The sequence below is a fragment of the Heterodontus francisci genome, chromosome 18 (genome assembly GCF_036365525.1).
Source record: "Heterodontus francisci isolate sHetFra1 chromosome 18, sHetFra1.hap1, whole genome shotgun sequence".
NCBI classification, from domain to species: domain Eukaryota; kingdom Metazoa; phylum Chordata; class Chondrichthyes; order Heterodontiformes; family Heterodontidae; genus Heterodontus; species Heterodontus francisci.
The window spans coordinates 9,311,162-9,322,520 of record NC_090388.1 but is presented as its reverse complement, the minus strand read 5'-3'; the positions used below and the strand labels follow the sequence as shown (position 1 = coordinate 9,322,520).

Genomic DNA, 11,359 nt, shown 5'->3' with positions numbered 1-11,359 from the left:
AGGGGCAGTACTCGGAGCGCCGCACGGTTAGAGGGGCAGTACTCAGGGAGCGCCTCACAGTTAGAGGGGCAGTACTCAGGGAGCGCCACACGGTTAGAGGGGCAGTACCTGGAGCACCACATGGTTAGAGGGGCAGTACTCGGAGCGCCGCACGGATAGAGGGGCAGTACTCGGAGCGCCGCACGGTTAGAGGGGCAGTACTCGGAGCGCCGCACGGTTAGAGGGGCAGTACTTAAGGAGCGCAGCACGGTTAGAGGGGCAGTACTTAAGGAGCGCCGCACGGTTAGAGGGGCAGTACTTAAGGAGCGCCGCACTGTTAGAGGGGCAGTACTTAAGGAGCGCCGCACGGTTACAGGGGCAGTACTCGGAGCGCCGCACGGTTAGGGGGGCAGTACTCGGAGCGCCGCACGGTTAGGGGGGCAGTACTCGGAGCGCCGCACGGTTAGGGGGGCAGTACTTAAGGAGCGCCGCACGGTTAGGGGGGCAGTACTTAAGGAGCGCCGCACGGTTAGAGGGGCAGTACTCAGGGAGCGCCGCACGGTTAGAGGGGCAGTACTCGGAGCGCCGCACGGTTAGAGGGGCAGTACTCGGAGCGTCGCACGGTTAGAGGGGCAGTACTTAAGGAGCGCCGCACGGTTAGAGGGGCAGTACTTAAGGAGCGCCGCACGGTTAGAGGGGCAGTACTCAGGGAGCGCCGCACGGTTAGAGGGGCAGTACTCAGGGAGCGCCACACGGTGTGAGGGGCAGTACTCAGGGAGCGCCACACGGTGTGAGGGGCAGTACTCAGGGAGCGCCACACGGTTAGAGGGGCAGTACTGTGGGAGCATCGCATTATTAGAGGGGCAATATTGTGGGAGAACCGCACTGTAGGGGGGGGGGCAAGCACTGAGGGGGCGCCGCACTGTTGAAGGTGCCCTTTTTGTTTGGATGGGCTGTTATACTAACACTCAACCTGCTTACCCAATTGGACATAAAAGAACCAAAGTTGATTCAAAGAGAAAAGTCTTCCTAATGTCCTGGCCAACATTCTCCCTCAAACAACTGCACTAAAAAGAGATAAAGTGCTCAATCATCACATTTGCTGTGTGCAAACTGGTTACACCATTTTCCTCTAGAACTATGCCAGTAGTTCAAAAAGTAGTTTATCAATTGTGAGGGACTTTTGAGCTGTTTTGAGGAACTGAGGCACAAGATAAAGGCAAACATTGTCTATCGGGGCATGACCATTTTGGGGGTGGGGGAGACATGACCACTCTCTTGGCCTGCTAATGTCTGATAATCTTGGAATGAGTATGTAGCAATCAAAAAATTAAACACTCATCAAAACACTTATATTTATAGTAAACTTTATTTCAGGCTTATAAAAAGGAGGACATGCATTGCAGCAAGTGAACTGTTACTACCTGCAAAGAATAAACTTTGGTCAACTTGGTATTTCACAGTTCTGTTGAACTTTGAGAAATTAAGGTTAGGTGTCAACAAATAGCATCAATAAAAATAACTCTCGGATTATTTACCACTTGGAACAGAAGGGTAGAAATTTCAATTAGCGAATTGCATTTACCAACATTTAACACATTCCAGTATTCACTTGCTTTACACAGGCATTACCTCAGTTCAGATTAATGCCTGTGTACAAACAGCACAGGACGCAATACACAGCAGGTGTGTTAAGCGTTCGGTTGAGATAAATTTGCAGATCGCATGAAATCATCTCTTCCATGGAAACAAAAACTGAACTTTATAGGAGTAAAGTTTTTATAAAAAGTAAGAAAAATATGAAAATAAGGAAAATGTGTGTGTCCATCACAGACGCAATTGATTACAACCGAAAATTAGAACAGTTTAAAATGCGCTTTTTTTTTTAAAAAAAACAACTTCAGTGAACAGATTCAAACAGGTTTTACCAACAAGCACTGACATTTTTTGATGTTGTTCAGGAGTGAGGATCAGCGAGTTCTGGGTTTTCGAAAGGAGCAGAACTGCTGTTGTTTGTGCAAAAGAAAAGTTATTAGGATTTTCAAAATCCCAACAAGTTTTGGATTGGCATGTGACCAACCCTCAGTTTGAGGTAAACCCCGAACACCTTCTTGTCTTTATCAAACTATTTAAAACTAAACTTTAGAAATCGATTCAAATCTCAGTAATCCCTGGAGGGTGGACATAAGTTACTGAAAAGTCTGATCAGACGGGCAGTTTCAATGATACCAGACTTTGCTAGTGTAAAACAGTTCCCACCCCGAACACTAAGCTGCTTCCTCCTTAACTTCATCTTAAACGCTGGGAACAGCTCCATGGGAAAAAGTTTCTTACACGTTTCTGGCGCCTCAGAGACTGAGAAAGGGCCAAACAAGATCAGTTAAAAAAAAAATTATCTGAAAACCGATAACAGAAATAAAACTGAAGAGTTATTTTTAAAGACCAATTAAAATATCAAAAAAGTGTGCGTTTTTAAACTTTTACAGTTCAAACATAGTAAATACAAATATATCCATTAATACTAGTACAAGGGACAAGGGCTATGGAGCAAGCACACAGCATTAAAGTAGGGTTAACCCTTAAATGACTGACTACTTCATTGGTTAAAGCACGTGAAGCTAAAAGCAAATGCTTATCAATATTAAAAACACAAACTGATGTCTCGCTGTATGGCTGTTGGTCTTTTGAGATTGGTGTAGCCTCAAGGGTGGAATGGAGAAAGAACATGTTTCTCTCAGTTTAAAATCGTGGAGAGTTTCACATCAGATTGATCTGAAAACATCAAGCTGCAGATTCAGATGTCTAATAAAAAGCACCAATTTCACTTAAAGTGAATTGACTATTTCTGATGCAACTGGTTGGAGGATTAGCAAGAGATTGATTGTTTTCCGATATTAAAATGTGGTGGTTTATCATCAGTAGGATTTTTACATTGGCAATCGGCCAGTCTCAAAGAGGTGAAAATTCTTCAATCCAAGATTTTAATAACAAGCAGGTGACATTGTGCTTTATCAGGTGGTCACAGAGTCTATACAGGGTCTTACACTATTTTATACTGCAGAGTCTGCAAGTTTCAGAACTACAGCATTGTCATTCAAAATAAGCTAGTAAAATAAAATCCTGCAACATATTAAATTGAAAAAAAAAGCCTAATTGCTTAAAGGGTATTGTGTACAATGTGCTGATTTTTTTTTGGGGGGGCGGGGGGGGAATGGAGACCAACTTTTGAAGTGAGTTCTATTCCGAGCATTAAACTAAATAAAAAGGCAATTGGATTTTAAAATCAGAGACTGATGCTTTTATGCCTTTTATACAGCAACAAATCAAGTCGGTTTATTAGGGAGAAAGAGCATTAATTGAGCTTTCCTAACAAGGCACTTCTGCAAAATGTGCATTAATTATAGTGCACGACATGCATTCACATGGAGAACATACCACAATGCAACAATATTCCAGCATCGATTACAGCCTGCTTATTGGACGGATAATAATTCTGCAGACACGGAGCTGTGGTTTACTGGGACTTCCACAGGCTCATTCCAAGGGCGTGTTGTTGCTGCTGAGCAGGACCGGGTAGGACGTTCCAATGTACTTTCCGTGGCGATGCACAACGATTTGCAAATGGTACTCGTCTACCAAAACCAGCTCCCGCGAGAGCCTGCCCTGCGACAGGAGGAAGCAGATGGTGTAGATGGCAAACTCAAACTCAGGGCTCACGCCGATAAATGAGCTTCCCACAGGTTTCACCATCTCCTTCCAGCTGAACTGCAGTGTCAAGACGTGATCGTCCTCATCAGGCTGTGAAAAAAAAACACAGCAACAGAAAAAAAATCAGTCAGATTCCATTTGAGAACAGACAACCCGCGCGCGATAAAATACTACCTTACTGCAAAATTCCAAATGAGTGTTTAAATGCTGGTGGCATTGCTGAGAGGGACCAGCCTGATTAGGTCCTGAGGCCAAGAGTGTGAAGGGACAGCAGCAGAGGGGCAGAAAACTGAATGTGCTTCCCTGTCAACCCATTGGTCCGGATTCTGCAGTGGCAATGATGGTAAAACGGTCAGCATCCACCATCATTACTCCGCTGAAACAGACAGCAACTTGCGGAGTCCGCACATGTGCAGAATAACAGGGAAATCTCGAAGCTGCTGTCAGTGAGTCTATGCTCTGCCAGAGGATGCCACGTTCAGGCCCCATCCTGAGTGCAATCTGTAAACATTTAGTGAACTGATGAGAAATTCCACTTTTGCATCACTAATCACACTGTAAAAACCCTTGAAAATGTTACACCCTGTTGAATAAGCTGTAACTGGATTTTTAACAGCTTCACAATTCACAACAGTACCAACTTCACAATTACGGCCAAACACCCTCACTAGCCCTGAAAAGCTCATTTGGTATTTGTGGGATGTCAAATTTCTCCATTATGATTTTAAAAAACCCCCACATTTTAATTTTTTTTAAAGGTTTATGATATTTTAGCTTCTATCTTAATCCAATCACAATTTATTTTGATATCTAAAAACTTAAGTGAAAAATATTAATTTGTTTTTAACTTGCTGGTTTGTTGTGTCAATACTTCCATTTCATTGGCTGCTTACCCTGTTTGCTGAGATCATTGCTGCTGCTCGCCTGGAGATCCCCTTGACTTGGTGCTAAATTTACACCGAGAAATTCCAGCCAATCGCTACAAAATTCACACCTTTGCATCTCGCCCATTACCATAGCTCCAGACTTTTAAAAAAGTCCCACAGTCGGAGAGCAGAACTGATCACTTAATCTGTTCGCATTTCAGCCAATTATACTGACTAAATGTAAAAACAGCAAAAAAGTCACATTGAAGAATGAGAAAACTAAAGGATTGATTCCCTCACTTCCTTCTCAAAATCATGAAGGGGTCTGATATAATTCTGGCAAAACTGCCTCCATTGTGAGGAGCATTGAGAGTTGTTGTGATCTGGAATTCGCTGCCTGAAAGGGCGGTGGAAGCAGATTCAATAACAACATTCAAAAGGGGGAATTGGAGAAATACTTCAAAAAGAGAAATTTGCAGGGACAAGGGGGAAAGAGAAAGGGGACTGAAATTAATTGGATAGCTCTTTCAAAGAGCCAGCACGGACACGATGGACTGAATGGTCAGTTTCTGTGCTGCCCCACAAAACAGATCAAATAATTTCTTCATAGTTTTCATTCGTCATTTTCTTTCTTCGATGTATAGTTAGAACCAACATTCCACAAAAAAAGATTCTGAATGATGCTGGAACTCTGCCTACGAGGTTGGTGGAAGCAGAGATGATCAATGATTTCAGAGGGAAACAGGATGGGCACTTGAGGAAAATAAACTTACGGGGCTACGGGGATAGAGTGGGGGAATGGAAAGATTGGACTGCTCTACAGAGAGCCAGCATGGACTTGATGGGGAGAATGGCCTCCTTCTCTGCTGTAATCAATCTATAAGTCACTACACCAATCTGTCAAATTGGCCATTTAATGTCAGAAACGTCTGTAACTATTTTCTCCACATGAACCTGCCCTCCTGCCTGCACCAGGGGACGCGAGTTAAACAGTCACTTGGGCCTGAGCTACTGAGGGTTTCCCACCGACAGACAGATTTTGTGTGTGAGAGGAGAGTGCTGGAGTCTTCACCATCCTTTTGTTCAAACTACACTACGCACTCTGACCCCCACATCGCCAGACAATCAGGCAAAACATTTGCAAACAACTGCAAGATATGAAAATTAAACAACTTTCTTTTTCTTTTTAAAAAAAAAAAATTCAGTTTCATCTAATTTGTAGCATGAAACGAAAGCTTCAGAACCAGCAATGTTTGGAGTCAGGGCTTTTTTTGTTGTTGCCACAGAAGTGTAATTTTGCACTGAGGTCAGAGAAAAAGAAAAAAAAAAACTTGCATTTCTTTAGCGCTTTTCGTGACTATAGGATGTCCCAAAGCACTTTACAGCCAATGAGGTACTTTTGAAGTGTAGTCACTGTAGGAAGCACGGCAGCCAATTTGCACACAGCAAGATCCCGCAAACAGCAATGTGATAATAACCAGATAATCTGTTTTAGTGATGTTGGTTGAGGGAGAAATATTGGCACAGGACTTGGGGGGTGGGAGGGGGGGTGGCGGGGAGAACTCCCCTGCTCTTCTTCGAACTGTGCCAAGGATCCTATTCCCCGACAGAACAGGTGGGGTCTCGGTTTAACTTTCCACCTGATAAGTGGTACCTTCAACAACGCGGTACTGGAATGTCAGCCTAAATTTTGTACTCAAGTCTATGGAATGGGGCTGGATCCCACAACCTTCTGACTCAGAGGAGACAAGTCTAGCCACTGAGCCATGACAGACATCTGAATATGGCATTTTGATGCTGATCTTGGGCGTGGCAATCAGTTGGTCAGTCAGCCTGGCCCACAGCATGTCAAATGACCATCAATCATCTGGTCATTGCGGACTCCACTGGAGTCTCCCTGGAGAATCCTATACTAATACTGAAACACGAGGGGAGGAAAAATATAAAATCTTTTATAATTATATAAATAATGGAGAAAAGCACTTGTATCTTAAATAACTACAAATGCATCATGGAGGTAAAGCGAAAGACTTTTTCTTACAGAAAGATATAAATAACGGGGAATAATTATTTTAAGTACGATTATCTAGTGACTGTTTGAGTGATCACGTGGGACGTGTGGTCAATGGGCCAAATGGTCTACTTCTGCACTGTAATGAAAAGATTAATTCTATGTTTACTGAACCAGTTAGATTCAGAGTTGCAGCTTTACAATTAGAGAGCGTAGACTCATGGACGATTTGATTGTGGTGTATAAAATAATGAAGGGACTAGATTGTGTTTATGTCGATCAATTATTTCAAATGAATAGCTTAGGGAGGACCAGGGGATCATCCGTTCTCAGGTGAACGGAGGACAGAACCAGGTTAGATGCCAGGCAGTGGTTCCACGGCTGTCGGCTCGTGCGGTGGACAATAATTCACTGAATTGGCTGGACCTGTTTCTGGCTGGGGCGGAGATCACCTTGTACAAGAGGTCGGTACTGCAGGGAATTCAGGGACAGTGATCCCCTGGACAATTTTCAACAGCCTAGGAGGATCAGAGGGGATTTTTCCAGACTCCACCCCCCACAAGGGAGATGGCGGCATCGTAGTAATATCACTGGACTAGTAATCCAGAGGCTCAGGCCAATGCCCTGGGGACAAAGGTTCAAATCCCACCATGGCAGCTGTTAATTAATTAAAAATCTGGAATTGAAACCTAATTTCAGTAATGGTGCCATGAAACTATCATTGATTGTCGTAAATATCCATCTCATTCACTAATGTCCTTTAGGGAAAGAAATCTGCCGTCCTTACCTGGTCTGGCCTACATGTGACCCCAGATGCACACCAATGTGGCTGACTCTTAACTGCCCTCTGAAATGGCCTAGCAAACCGCTCAGTTTTCAAGGGCAATTAGGGATGTTCAACAAAGTTGGCCTTGCCAGCGGCACCAACATCCCACGAAAGAATTAAAAAAAACCCTACCCTGCCTACTATTGGTCTGGGTTTTGATCCACTTTTTCGTTTCTCTCAGATGATCACATGGACTCCAGTGGGGGTGGGGAGTGTCTGTATTGCAATGCACAAGGTTATCACAATAGTGTGGGACAAACTGGATGGATGGGAGGGTCTTTTCCTGTCGGGCATTTTCACATGTTTGCGAACCTGTGCTTTCTACCTCACTCTAGTGATGGAGTTGGACAATAGATTGGGTAGACAGAGAGAAACTGTTTCCACTGGTTAGGGCAACCAGGACTTGGGGATGTGGCCTAAAAATTAAAGCCAGGCTTTTCAGAAGTACAGTTAGGAAATGCTTCTACACGCAAAGGGTGGTAGATGTTTGGAACTCTGTTCTGCAAATGTCAATTGATTCTAGATCAAATGTTAATTTAAATCTGAGATTGATAGATCTTTGTTAACCAAAGGTATTAAGCATTATGGGGCAAAGGCAGATATCTGGAGTTAGGTCACAGATCAGCCATGATCCCACTGAATGGCAGAACAGGCTTGAGAGGCTAAACTGCCTCCTTTTGTGCAGGTGCCAACCATGTCCGAACATCAAGCGCAGTTGCTCACACCTTGGTCTTGTCTTTCCTGGCCACAAAGCCTTTGTAATCAATATGGTTGCGCTTCTCCTGCAGGTAGAATTGGACCCAGTTGTGCAGTCCCATGATCTCTCTCCCTCGTTTGGTCTCTCCTACAAACACATGTTCAAACCCTGAAGAGTCTCGCCTGGAGGAAGCAAAGAGAGCAATAAAACAGCCAAATATTAATCCATCAATAGAAACCAGTTGGAACATTTGATGCAAGGAATCTGCTGAATCACACAAGGAGAAGAATATTTCAGCTCTAGTGCCCCACTCATAGAACCATAGAAAAATTACGGCACAGAGAGAGGCCATTCAGCCCATCGTGTCCTGCTGACAAAACTAGCCGGCCAAACTAATCCCACCTTCCAGCACCTGGTCCATAGCCCTGTAGGTTACAGAACTTCAGGTACATGTCCAGGTACCTTTTAAAAGAATTGAGGGTTTCTGCCTCCACCGATCCTGGCAGTGAATTTCAGACACCCACCACCCTCTGGGTGAAAAAAATAAAAATAAAATAAAAATCTTGTAACGTCTCCTTACCTCACCTCAAACATCCTCCTCCTAAACACAGCAAAAGCTACTTAGCTCATAACAGGAGGAAGTTCAAACAATAGTTAAAATCAATAGATGGGGCCAGTTTTGCCTGCAGGTGGGGGGTGGCTTTGTTAAATGTTCTGGGGCTTTATTTATTTATTCATTTAGAGATACAGCACTGAAACAGGCCCTTCGGCCCACCGAGTCTGTGTCGACCATCAACCACCCATTTATACTAATCCTACATTAACCCCATATTCCTACCACATCCCCACCTTCCCTCAATTCCCCTACCACCTACCTACACTAGCGGCAATTTACAATGGCCAATTTACCTATCAACCTGCAAGTCTTTGGCTGTGGGAGGAAACCGGAGCACCCAGCGGAAACCCACACGGTCACAGGGAGAACTTGCAAACTCCGCACAGGCAGTACCCAGAATTGAACCCAGGTCGCTGGAGCTGTGAGGCTGCGGTGCTAACCACTGCGCCACTGTGCTGCATTTGTGAAGGCATTTGGCCATAATGAGGGGTTATAAAGTTAAAAGAATTATTTTCCTATGAACAGGGATTAAAAAAATTAAAGAAGGGGTACATCTTCCTAAAAGGTTAAAAATGTCCATTTCGTTGGCACTGGGATGACATGCCATGTGTTGAAGGGCTTGCCCCATCTTGGGACTATAGAGATAGCTTCTGATAAGAGGGATCCATTCCAAAAGTCACAAACCTCTTCACACTGTAGAACATTGATAACAGCTTTGCAAACGGTCACAAAAGCTACCACAGTGTAATAGTTAATAAGATGGCTTTATGCAAACAAGCCCTAAACCACAGTCAACTGAATTTCTGACAAAACTGGCCAAAACCAAAAACTGATTCATAATCTTGAATGACCAAGGAGAAAATTCACCATCACAAGAGGCTTGCAGCTTGCTACTAGCCTAGCTTTCTTGGGAATCAAAGAATGTGGATCTTAACTAGAAATTAACAGTTATGCAGCCTTATTTGGGAAATAAAGGGTTGAACTTACTTGCCGAAGAGGTAACACCATTATACGCAAGAAATTAGTTATGCAACTTGAAACACAGTATAAATATGGGAAGCACACATTGGAGTTGGATTTAATAAAAGCAAAATACTGCGGATGCTGGAAATCTGAAATAAAAACAAGAAATGCTGGAATCACTCAGCAGATCTGGCAGCATCTGTGGAAAGAGAAGCAGAGTTCCACAGAATCACTCAGCAGTTCCAAAGAAGGGTCACTGACCCGAAACATTAACTCTGCTTCTCTTTCCACAGATGCTGCCAGACCTGCTGAGTGATTCCAGCATTTCTTGTTTTTATTATTGGAGTTGGATTTGTTGGATACGCTCCAATGTCTCTCACAGTAAAGGTACGGCTATTGGAGTGAAGCAACGATAGCTCTCTTCTTAACTGGGACAGACATATCTCATTAAGCTCTGTTGTCTTCTACTTGGGATTTAAGGTAAATGCTACTTTAATAATTGATGGATATCCCACTTAAATATTTTACTGTAACAATATATGATTTAAAAATTGGATTCTCTGCTAGAAACCAGATTGTACTTTCTTTCTTTTCCTAAAACATTAACATTGCGATTGACTGTATCACCAACTGTGAATTGCACGCTCAGTTATTCAATCAAATTTTATATAATTTAGAAATTATATTGTCTCACATAGGCTTCTGTATCACTGTCTGGTGGAGAGGTACATTACAGAGGACAGATTCCCAAACCCTTATAATATCCAGGTTATTATAATCTGTCTGAAACTTGTTAAAAAAGGCTATCTGGAAGACAGTAATATTCTTAGCTGGTTCCTTTCCTTTAGCGAAAGTTAGATCAGTCCTTCAGACCCATTCAAGTGTCTTTGGGATCTGTCTTTCTCAACCTTAAGTGAGCGTGATTACTTGAGAAACACGCCTCATCCAGGATAGCCCCCAAAAGGGGGATAGGATTATAATCCACTACAACCTAACATTATGTGACAGTGGCTGCTAGTTTAATGGGTGGTTTGGCATTTCCATGCAATTTCACAGCTTGGCCACTGGGTGGTTTTATACAAGGTCCCTTCTCAAAGCCCATGACGTTTTTTGTAAGTAACTTGGAAACCAAATTATTTGCAATCACAACTGGAGTGTGCCTTTAAAGAAAAAAGTCTTGCATCTATATAGCACCTGCCCAAGCACTTTAAAGCCACTGAATTACTTTTAAAGTGTCATGACTGTTGTAATGTAGGAAACATTGCAGCCAATTTGCACACAGCAAGCTCCCATAAACAGCAATATGATGATGACCAGATCATCTGTTTTTGTTATGTTGATGGAGGGATAAGCAATGGCCAGGACACTGCGGATAACTCTCCTGCTCTCCTTCAAAGTGTGTCATGGGATCTGTTACGTCCACCCGAGAGGGCAGACATAGCTTCAGTTTAATGTCTCATCGAAAAGACGGCACCTCAAACATTCCCTCAGTACTGTACTGGAGCGTCATTCTTAATTTTTGTGCTCAAGTCCTGGAATGGGATTTGAACCCACAACCTTTATGACTCAGCGGCAAGACTGCTACCAACTGAGCCAAGGCTGACATTAATTCAGTGAGTCATGGGGCACTCCTGTCAAACTAACCGCCTGACTAAATATTTGCAGCTTGCAACTGTGGGCTGTCTCAGGTAGT

The 11,359-nt window shown here is 43.4% G+C and overlaps 1 protein-coding gene across 1 annotated transcript in view; it reads right to left on the bottom strand.

Annotated features, from left to right (window-relative positions):
• Positions 1-1,329: 1,329 nt before the first annotated feature.
• The window catches only part of endouc (endonuclease, polyU-specific C), a 55,305-nt gene continuing 45,275 nt past the window's right edge, over positions 1,330-11,359 (bottom strand). Inside the window, exons 6-7 of the mRNA XM_068050211.1 lie at positions 8,116-8,269; positions 1,330-3,777 (exon numbers count right to left, since the gene is read on the bottom strand). Of these exons, the coding sequence (XP_067906312.1) occupies positions 3,514-3,777; positions 8,116-8,269 (418 nt within the window). The 3' untranslated portion in view covers positions 1,330-3,513. The remainder of the gene's footprint in view (positions 3,778-8,115; positions 8,270-11,359) is intronic.